Here is an 11,069-nt window from a genome sequence, read left to right on the forward strand (position 1 = left end):
TAGTGAGGTGGTGACATCAGCCCCGGGCCTCAGTGATGACGACATGAGCCTGAACCTCAAGGAGATCACCAACCTGCCTCTGTGTTTTGGACGCTTCCGCTGGCTGCTGAGTACCTGTAAGGACGGCTGGAGGGCCTACTACCGCCAGGATGTCTTCCTGGCTGGGATGGGCCTGGCCTTCCTCTACACAACTGTCCTGGGCTTCGACTGCATCACCACGGGCTACGCCTACACCCAGGGCATCAGTGGCTCCCTGCTCAGTCTGCTGATGGGGGTCTCGGCTATAACAGGCCTCATGGGCACCATCATGTTCACCAAGCTGAGGAAGGCCTACGGTTTAGTCAACACAGGCATCATCTCCAGTTGTCTCCATCTTTGCTGTCTGCTGCTGTGTGTGTGTTCTGTGTTCGCCCCCGGCAGCCCCATGGACCTCCGCCTGCTCAGGCCCTTCCTGGACGCCAACGCCAACTCAACGTTGTCGGCGGCCGGGGGGATGGTGGAGGGCCAGAGGCAGAAACACACCTACCCGATGCGGGGTGGCATTAATCAGCCGCTGCTGCCCGACCGCTCGTCCATCCACTGGACCAACAACACAGTGCTGTTTGAGAATATGCCATCAGGCATGGAGCCAGACTCCTACATCTCTATAATCCTGCTGTTCTTGGGGGTCATCACAGCACGCATCGGTGGGTAAGAGGGACGAGCTGACCCAGGCCCTTCACAATTGGTTTGAGTTGCTGATCCACAGCTTAACAATAGCAACTGTATTATGCATGTTTCTACCATAGGCTGTGGGTATTCAGTTCTTTTGAGACTCAACAGTAAATTAGTTCAAATAGTGTTGGAAGATAATCATTTTTGTATTATACCGGAATATTTTTACCAGTTTTGATGACAGAATGTGGGGGTCTATCTATATAGACTATAGTATAGTGGTCTATCTATATAGACTATAGTATAGTGGTCTATCTATATAGACTATAGTTTGTATTTATTTATTTTTATTTCACCTTTATTTAACCAGGTAGGCTAGTTGAGAACAAGTTCTCATTTGCAACTGCGACCTGGCCAAGATAAAGCGTAGATATTCGACACATAGAACAACACAGAGTTACACATGGAATAAACAAAACATACAGTCAATAATACAGTAGAAAAAAAGAAAACAAAAAGTCTATATACAGTGAGTGCAAATGAGGTAAGTTAAGGAAATAAATAGGCCATGGTGGCGAAGTAATTACAATATAGCAATTAAACACTGGAATGGTAGATCGGCAGAAGATGAATGTGCAGGTAGAGATACTGGGGTGCAAAGGAGCAAAATAAATAAATACCAGTATGGGGATGAGGTAGATACAAACAAAATGGGCTGTTTACAAATAGGCTAAGTACAGGTGCAGTGATCTGTAAAATGCTCTGACAGCTGGTGCTTAAAGCTAGTCTCCAGCTTCAGAGATGTTTGCAATTCGTTCTAGTATTTTGTTTGTTTTTACCTTTATTTAACCAGGCAAGTCAGTTAAGAACATATTCTTATTTTCAATGACGGCCTGGGAACAGTGGGTTAACTGCCTGTTCAGGGGCAGAACGACAGATTTGTACCTTGTCAGCTCGGGGGTTTGAACTCGCAACCTTCCGGTTACTAGTCCAACGCTCTAACCACTAGGCTACGCTGCCGTATAGTATAGTATAGTGGTCAATCTGTATAGATCATAGTCTAGTAGTCTATCTGTATAGACTATAGTATAGTGGTCAATCTGTATAGATCATAGTCTAGTAGTCTATCTGTATAGACTATAGTATAGTGGTCTATCTGTATAGACCATAGTGTAGTAGTCTATCTGTATAGACCAATGCAACCACTGACCATTGTCTGTGTATCCTGTGTGTTCCAGGTCTGTGGTCCTTTGACCTGACCGTGACCCAGCTGCTTCAGGAGAACATCTGTGAGTCAGAACGTGGTGTGGTCAACGGGGTCCAGAGCTCCATGAACTACTTGATGGACCTTCTCCACTTCATCATGGTCATCTCTGCTCCACAGCCCCAGCACTTTGGCATCCTGGTCATCATCTCTGTAGTGTTCATCACCACAGGACACACAATGTACTTCCTATACGCACGCAAAGCCAAGAGGAAAGCTGCTGGATGCCTGGACACGTAGGGAGGCCGTGCGGCTTTCCGTGACAAAGCATGTGCCCAAAGACTCCACTCTGCCTGCGCCTGCCTGTGAAGTGAATGTCTCTTCTCTCTTGTTCCCTCTGGGCTCTCATTGCTAGGCAACAATACAATACCGTAACACTCCTTCCCCACCATCCAGCCATTCATTCATCACAGCACAACACAGCAAGTGTCTGTCGTGTCCTCCCCAACCTGGTTGTTATCTCCCTGCATGGTCAGGTGTAGTACGGCCAAGTGCTAAGATACAGTAACAAACTAGAACTCAGGTTAACTAAAGTAAGATCCACCTTTTCCCTTCTGTACATAGGTTGAGGTGGTCGCAACAAATGCGGTGTTGGTCCCCTACCGTGGTAGGTTCTCCCACCGTAGTGTTGGTCCCCTACCGTGGTAGGTTCTCCCACCTTAGTGTTGGTCCCCTACCGTGGTAGGTTTTCCCACCTTAGTGTTGGTCCCCTACCGTGGTAGGTTCTCCCACCTTAGTGTTGGTCCCCTACCGTGGTAGGTTCTCCCACCTTAGTGTTGGTCCTCTACCGTGGTAGGTTCTCCCACCGTAGTGTTGGTCCCCTACCGTGGTAGGTTCTCCCACCGTAGTGTTGGTCCCCTACCGTGGTAGGTTATCCCACCGTAGTGTTGGTCCCCTACCGTGGTAGGTTCTCCCACCGTAGTGTTGGTCCCCTACCGTGGTAGGTTCTCCCACCTTAGTGTTGGACCCCTACCGTGGTAGGTTCTCCCACCTCAGGAAAAGGGCACAGAGGGCAGGCTGAGGCAGCAGCAGCAGAACACGCCTTTCCAGCAATTTTGTATTACTGCAAGAGCTTCATTATGGCAGTCTGTTGACCTACTCAGAGTTTGGATGGGAATTGGATGAATTGATGTATTTTTCTAACCCTCACACAGTAAAGAACTGGTTCATGGTGAAGCAGGTGACAGTAACAAAAAGAAGAAGAAACGAGACTTAACAACTTTAACAAGGCAAACATGTTACTGCTCCGTCCACTTGGAAATACAGGAAGTCCAAAAGGAAAACTAAAGGGAAGTTGGTGTCAGATTGTGAGATACTGAACATTATAAAGGAGACCCCCTTGATGGACAGAAGAGGAAGGCTGTAGTGTCATCTTCTCCTGGTCTGTTTCTCTGTGGATGAATCAGGCAGACATGTGCCTAGCTTTCAAATCAATCACTAAGACGCATTTCAGTGCCTATTGATTAACACATTATATCATTAAAAAAAAATATATAATTTCAACCGGATCGCAGGAACATATCATCAGAGCATAAAGATAGTAAGAAAAAACAAACATGCATTGAAATCAGAGGAAACCAAAATGACCATAATTGCTTGTGTACTTAGATAACTGAAAATAGCTTCCAAATTGTAAATGCTTTTCCTTCACATAGAAACAGAGTGATATTAATGCAGTTTGACAAATTTATAGCAAACAGATTTTGACTTCCTCTTTCATTTTGTGACCTGTTTTGAGATCAGTGTTTAGTAGATTGATAGGTCTATATGATTCTGGATTAAGGCAGTGTTGTATTACACTAGAACACCTCCTTGTTGTTCTCATGAACTAAAACCTTACCTCAGTACAGTACAAGAAAACCGTGTTTGAAAAACTGACTTGGACATGTCTCTCAGCTATGTACGGCCATCTCCTTTCTGTACAGTGGTAATCCAATCAAAGTTGATCTCGTTGCCATGCAAACAGCACCACATTACAATTTATTTGTTTTTCTATCATATTTTCCTGTGACGTATTGTTCACTGACATCTATAATTTGTTGTCCTTTTCTGTTTCAGACTGTTATTTATGATGACAATAAACACGGATTAAGATCTTTGTATTTTGACTTGAAATGTTTTGTTACCAACATTTCCCTCTATTCACCAAAGCTCATTACGAACTCCGATGTCTAAAAGTCATAGTTATGATGAGTCCAGGGGGTTTCTGGGAGTTTTTCAGTCACGAGTTCCGTACATTTCCAATAATTCTGAGAGCACATGAACGCAGCATCATAAACGACAGTCAGTATACAGTTCATGTACTGAACTACGTTTCATCCAGGAAGAGGCTCCAAAACGCCCCTCACTGCCAAGCACCGAACAGGTCTGCCTCTGACCCTACCCAGTCCCAGTTAATCCCCTCCATAAATAAAGAAGAATAGGCTGCCTCATGACTCTAACAATATTAATAAAGGCACCATTTCAACCTTCCTGAGTTAATGTTTGAGTTGGATACTTTCCCAGATCATAGGCTACCTCATGACTCTAATAATATTAATACTGCCTGTCCCTTGTGGATCTTGCATATTTAATGGCGACATTTCCCAGATCTTGGCTCCCATACTGGCATAAGGCATTAGAGATTCTGCTGACGGGATATTACTGAGCATTTTGACCGCTGGAGAGAAGACAGGATGTTCAGAAATAGAACCACAGGTGAATCCCCGTCCCCAATTAACCAGGAAGTAGGAAGTAGGCCTAGTGCCACCACTCTATATCACAGAGAGAGAGAGGAGAGAGAGAGAGGAGAGAGAGAGAGAGAGACAGAGAGAGAGAGAGAGAGAGAGAGAGAGAGAGAGAGAGAGAGAGAGAGAGAGAGAGAGAGAGAGAGAGAGAGAGAGAGAGAGAGAGAGAGAGAGAGAGAGAGAGAGAGAGAGAGAGAGAGAGAGAGAGAGAGAGAGAGACAGAGAGAGAGAGAGAGAGAGAGAGAGACAGAGAGAGAGAGAGAGAGAGAGAGAGAGAGAGAGAGAGAGAGAGATGAAGAGCAAAAAGAGAGAGAGATGAAGAGGGAGAGAGGAAGATAGACAGAGAGAGGGGGGGAGAGAGAGGAAGAGGAAAGAGTAAGAACAGGAGGAGATCGGGCTGTGGCAATTATCTCAACACTCTTTTTTGTAATATAATTGCCTGAGGCAAATTCACCTGCAATGACTCTCATGGCCAGCAGAGGTCAATGTCACTCTGGGATGTCAAGTACAACAAATCTCAAAGTAAAGCTGTCAATTGGGATTGCTTCAGGCAGTGTGCAATATTACCCAACAATATACCCAATTTAATGCTGGAGTGGATCCTCACAGGTGCTAAACTCTCAGGGGCTGTCACGAGCTTTCAGAGGTGATTATTCTGGTCAGGGATGGATTTATCTTCGGGACACAGACTAACGAGGCCTTGCATGTGGACTATCCAATATCCTATGTTCTGTTCAGTTTGAGAAGGAGAGTGTGAAGATCACGAGGAGGACCGGAGGTCAACTTTGATAGCTTGCCACTACTATAAATGATTTGATTAAAAACAATATGTTTCTTACCCATGATGTATTTATCAGAGTTATTGACATCACAATAAGACAGATTCAAGTAACTCACATCGTGGTGCTGAAACAATCAGAAATGAAGCAGCAGCCGCAGCAACAATCAATCAGAAATGGACAGCTCAGAGTGCTGAAACTGGAAGCAGCAGCCGCAGCAACAATCAATCAGAAATGGACAGCTCAGAGTGCTGAAACTGGAAGCAGCAGCCGCAGCAACAATCAATCAGAAATGGACAGCTCAGAGTGCTGAAACTGGAAGCAGCAGCCGCAGCAACAATCAATCAGAAATGGACAGCTCAGAGTGCTGAAACTGGAAGCAGCAGCCGCAGCAACAATCAATCAGAAATGGACAGCTCAGAGTGCTGAAACTGGAAGCAGCAGCCGCAGCAACAATCAATCAGAAATGGAGAGCTCAGAGTGCTGAAACTGGAAGCAGCAGCCGCAGCAACAATCAATCAGAAATGGACAGCTCAGAGTGCTGAAAGACGGCAAATTCAAGTAGGAATAATTCATTTAAACCATCTCCATTTGAATTAGACTTTACTAACAACAAGAGGGCTTTGTGTTGAAGCCTATTTCTTCCTATTTAAGAAAAAGGAGGTAGGCCTACCTGTTTGACAAACAAAATTAGACTTTTGACTGCAAAATCCATTGATTTGAAGGTCAATTCCTCCACCAACCATGCACTCTTTAAATAGCCTACCTGTCAGTTGAAGGGCTGTTAAGATAAAACCATTTACGCCAATTGAGAGGGTATGAGAGGGTATGAGATGGTATGAGAGGGTTTGAGAGGGTATGAAAAGGTATGAGAGGGTATGAGAAGGTATGAGAGGGTATGAGAGGGTGTGAGAGGGTATGAGAGGGTTTGAGAGGGTATGAGAAGGTATGAGAGGGTATGAGAGGGTTGAGAGGGTGTGAGAGGGTATGAGAGGGTATGAGAGGGTATGAGAGGGTGTGAGAGGGTATGAGAGGGTATGAGAGGGTATGAGAGGGTATGAGAGGGTATGAGAGGGTATGAGAGGGTATGAGAGGGGTGAGAGGGAGAGGGTATGAGAGGGTATGAGAGGAGGATATGAGAGGGTATGAGAGGGTTTGAGAGGGTATGAGAGGGTATGAGAGCGTATGAGAGGGTGTGAGAGGGTATGAGAGGGTATGAGAGGGTATGAGAGGATATGAGAGGGTATGAGAGGGTATGAGAGGGTATGAGAGGGTATGAGAGGGTATGAGAGGGTATGAGAGGGTATGAGAGGGTATGAGAGGATATGAGAGGGTATGAGAGGGTTTGAGAGGGTATGAGAGGGTATGAGAGCGTATGAGAGGGTGTGAGAGGGTATGAGAGGGTATGAGAGGATATGAGAGGGTATGAGAGGGTGTGAGAGGGTATGAGAGGGTATGCCATAGACCTACTTTTTTTTAAAGAAAATGTCAAAAAGCACACGCCTCCCCTTTTTTATCTTACGGATACGATTATATAAAGTGATCTATGAGAGCACTTTGATCCGTAATGCTTTATGATAGAAATATGCACGTGACTCCAATGCATATGGGGATATCATTGTTTACTTTATTTGACATTTAGAGGCCGAGCTACAACCTTCTATAACCGAGGAGACAAAAAATGGACTTTGCTTTGGAAGTAATCTAATTCTGTTACAATCAATTTTTTTTTGTTATTCATTTTCTGTATGTAAAATAGAAGATGTTTAAACCCAGACAGCTTTTAGAGAAACACTTGGGACCTTCTCTCATTGTGTTAAACCACAGAAGAAGAGTAGCCAGCAGTTAAAGCTTACATTTTTCTGCGTCGGTAGGTTCTACTCTGCCTGGGGTGGAAAGGGAGGTCTAACTTTTGAAAGTACCATGTTCAGATTCCTAATGACTTATCAGATGTAATTATTTGCAAACAGGAACAGTTTCATTGCAAACAAGACACACACTGATTTGGCATTGGAGAAACATGACAAGATGAACACACTCTGAACACAGCAGGGTTAGATTACGGTCTTAGACCAATGATGTACTGTAACTGTGACAGGTTAAAGGAAATATTAATAGCCTGTTATACATTACAAAGTATTAGTAAGTTCATAGTATGTGAGGATCTTAAAACATCTAAGGTTAAAAAGATGCATTCAGTATTAGAGCTTGGAGGTGGTGGCGATTCAGGTGACACTCAATAAGGCACTGTCTGCCGACTAGCGAGGTGACCTTACGGGGGTGGCAACCTTGAGCTAGGGATGGTAAGGAGTGGGCATTTTCCTCTGTGCAGGAAAACCTTTCACTGGTAGAGTCAATTTTCAGGTGAGTGCATTTTTCCTTATGTTTAGTCCAATGTTGTTTTTGACATACTTTGGAACAGTACAGTGTCTCTTTACATGATGAACATTGTTTCAGGTTCTCAAATGAATCTTCTCTGGCACAATGTGCACATTTCTGGGACTTTTTGGTAGCTACGGTTAACACTCGTCCCTCAGCGGTAACCCGTTTCCGTTTAAAGGGGCCTCCCTTGATGGTCTGGCTCCCCGGATTTTTAAATCCAGCTTGAAAATGTTCTCCACTCCCACATCGGAAGCAGTGTGTGCAGCGTGCATCTGTTCTGGCCTGCTGGCAGACAAAACACCTTGAGCAGAGTGGTTGGTATACCGGTTAGGTGCATATTGATGCTGTGCAGTGTCAGGTGCTTGGGACCGACTGTAGTTGCTGTAATACTGCTGCTGGGAAACAGGTGGCTGGGGGTCCCTATCTGGCCTCCTAACTGGGGGTGGGGCATAGGCACAAGGCGGTGACTGAAACATAGGCTGCTGTAATGTCTCCTTAATCTGAGCAATCTCTGCACTGAGACCTTTTAGAGAAGCTACACCTGTCTTAAGTTCATATAACTCTGTTAACAGTTCTGCGGGTATCGTAGTTTTGGCTTCCTTCACAGGACACATTGCAGATGGCGTATCTTCTAACTGGACTACACTTACAGTTGCAGCAGGCTGTGGGGCATTAAACCGCTTTTTGTTTCGTCTTTCTATCTCATTAGCACAAGCAATGTTAAGCTTCTCTAGCAAAACTTCATCTGATGTTTCGCTCTCTAGCAGGAGAGGCTGCATGTCTATCCTGATACGGTCACTCTGGAGACCCGTAAGGACTGTGTGAAAACACATGCTCTGGACTAGAGCAGGGTCATACTTAAGCCCTGATTCTGACTCCTGGGATGCAAACAGTACTTTTTGCCTCAAATCTAAAACTCACATCAGGAAGCTTTGAGGGGTCTCCTTGCTATGCTGTGCTTCTGAAGCTAGCTGTTTGTAAAGCTCTGTTGCACACTTCTCTTGGAAGTGGGAACTGTTATATAAATATTCATACACATAGCTCATATATGATACAGCGCTAAGCTAATCCACCTGACTCAAGTCATCTTATGTACCCCTGCTAAAACAGGAACTAGCTCACACAGCCAGCAATAAAACTACCCCCCTAACACTATCTCTTCAGCTTTGTTGGCTTACGACCCCAGGAAACAAAGACATTCCATCGCATGAACACATACACCCAGCCATAGTAAACTGCCCCTCTACCTCACGAACCCCTGACACAAACATCTCCTAGAATAAACACTCTTCCCCCATTCTACTGGTCGGGTGCCCAGAACAGAAGACTGCTGTGCACCAATGGGGGCTTCTACTCTGGCTAGAGCGGGTCCGCCTCCAACCCTACGGGACCATTCAGAAGGCGTCACGACAAGACTCTACCTACTTTATTCTATGTATAAAAATGAATGTAACCTTTGTATAAGCTCTCTTTTTCACCTGACTCCTTACGAGTTATATGAACTAGATCTGTGCACGTAAAACTGCAGGACAAGATATCTTTGACCAATAAACAGCCTTTTTGATACACCTGATTCCACTCTGTCCAGCGTCGTTGATTTGCATTCCCTCTCCAGTATGAAACGCTAACAGAACGCAGGATACATCTAAGTGTGGGAAGAGTTAGCTGGGGTTTACCTTCCAAGTAGCTGCGTAGCTGTGAGCCAACTAGTATTAGTTGATAGAGATTGATAACATTCATATAATTGTGTTAAAGTTCAAATCTGTCAAAGGGTATGAATTGTGAGAGTAATGTGTCAACGTGATATTGATTACTTTATTTTGTGGTGCCTAAAAGTGTTAATCTGTGATCTACGAAATGCTCTTAATCTATGAGCCGGAGATCGATTGCTCTGGTCTCCACCCATATTCCTGGGGAAAATCGTGGTATTTTCTCATTACACTAAACGTTGAATTGAGAATACAACAACGTATCACTGTCGTGATTATTTCTCCCCTGTTTTCAGGTACTTTATTGATGATATAGACTGCCCATTTTTTCTACTGTGTTATTGACTTGTTAATTGTTTACTCCATGTGTAACTCTGTGTTGTCTGTTCACACTGCTATGCTTTATCTTGGCCAGGTCGCAGTTGCAAATGAGAACTTGTTCTCAACTAGCCTACCTGGTTAAATAAAGGTGAAATATATATATATATTTTTTTTTAAATAGTAATTTAAATGTTATAACTCGCTAACATGTCAAGAGTGTTTAAGGTGTGTCTTAGTAACGTCTTGAGGAAGTTAGTTAAGTTTGAAGAGAGTAATATTAGCCCTGCTCAGTTGAAGTGAAGAATAGCATCGTACTGAGAGTAGCTGCCATCTTATGTCGATTGTGAATGAACATGTGCGTTGTTAATAAGATATTTTGCTATGTTACTTGTATAATGGGTTTGCTGTTGTTTTGTAATGTGTTACTTTTGTGAAATGATTACACTAAACGTTGAATTGAGAATACAACACCGTATCACTGTCGTGATTATTTCTCCCCTGTTTTCAGGTCGTAACATAACCAGTGAACACAGCAGGGTTAGATTACAGTCTTAGACCAGTGATGTACTGTAACCAGGGAACTTGAAACTGCACTTGCACACTAGCACTGTTGTACTTTGTGTAGTTTATTTAATGATCTCGTGGATTATGTGCTCCTGATGGTTTCGGTTTCTCTCTCTCTCTCCCCTGCCTTAGAAACTGTGTCAGTATCATTATATGAAGTCAGTGGGGACGTTCCGAATGGCACCCTATTCCTTATATAGTAGTGCACTTTATAGGGAATAGGGTGCCGTTTGGGATGCACTGATTGCTGTCCTTGGTGCTTTGTCTCAGGGAGGAAACCTTCACCAGGAGGGATAAGGACGGGAAGGTGAAGAGAATGGATAAGGAAGTCAGTTTGGTTTTAGATTCCTTTCCCTCTGAGTGACTTCACCAGTCCTGACTAGCCTGCACCCACGTCACATGATCACTCTGACATGACTCCACCTGTTCTATGCTTCTCTGTTTTGAAATCATGAATTATAAACCATTTTAAATCATAAATTAGTACTTTCTGGAATCTGGTGTTGCCTCAATATTCATGTCAGAGTACAGCAAGTGTCAGGATAAGTTCAAAGTGGTAAGCTACTGTACAGACAGACAGACTGTAATGTCTTTCGTTCCCGACCCCCAAGTTGTAGATGTGAATTCTTAAAGAAGGGATGTGCTGCAGAGGGTGAGGACATTCTCTCTC

At 44.1% G+C, this 11,069-nt stretch overlaps 1 protein-coding gene across 1 annotated transcript; it reads left to right on the plus strand.

Annotated features, from left to right (window-relative positions):
• Window positions 1-43: 43 nt before the first annotated feature.
• On the plus strand, window positions 44-2,284 carry LOC118380843 (solute carrier family 40 member 1-like). Its single transcript, XM_052508800.1, has 2 exons — window positions 44-686; window positions 1,893-2,284. The coding sequence occupies exons 1-2, from the start codon at window positions 44-46 to the stop codon at window positions 2,156-2,158; spliced, it is 909 nt and encodes a 302-aa protein (XP_052364760.1). The 3' UTR covers window positions 2,159-2,284.
• Window positions 2,285-11,069: the final 8,785 nt, after the last annotated feature.

This window comes from Oncorhynchus keta, unplaced genomic scaffold (genome assembly GCF_023373465.1).
Source record: "Oncorhynchus keta strain PuntledgeMale-10-30-2019 unplaced genomic scaffold, Oket_V2 Un_contig_3867_pilon_pilon, whole genome shotgun sequence".
In the NCBI taxonomy this organism is placed as follows: domain Eukaryota; kingdom Metazoa; phylum Chordata; class Actinopteri; order Salmoniformes; family Salmonidae; genus Oncorhynchus; species Oncorhynchus keta.

Bases quoted from the DNA above. Each gene is read 5' to 3' on its own strand.
- LOC118380843 (XM_052508800.1), top strand. From the start codon at position 44: ATGAGCCTGAACCTCAAGGAGATCACCAACCTGCCTCTGTGTTTTGGA. The intron at 687-1,892 runs GTGGGTAAGAGG...TGTGTGTTCCAG, and splicing joins GGTCATCACAGCACGCATCG to GTCTGTGGTCCTTTGACCTG.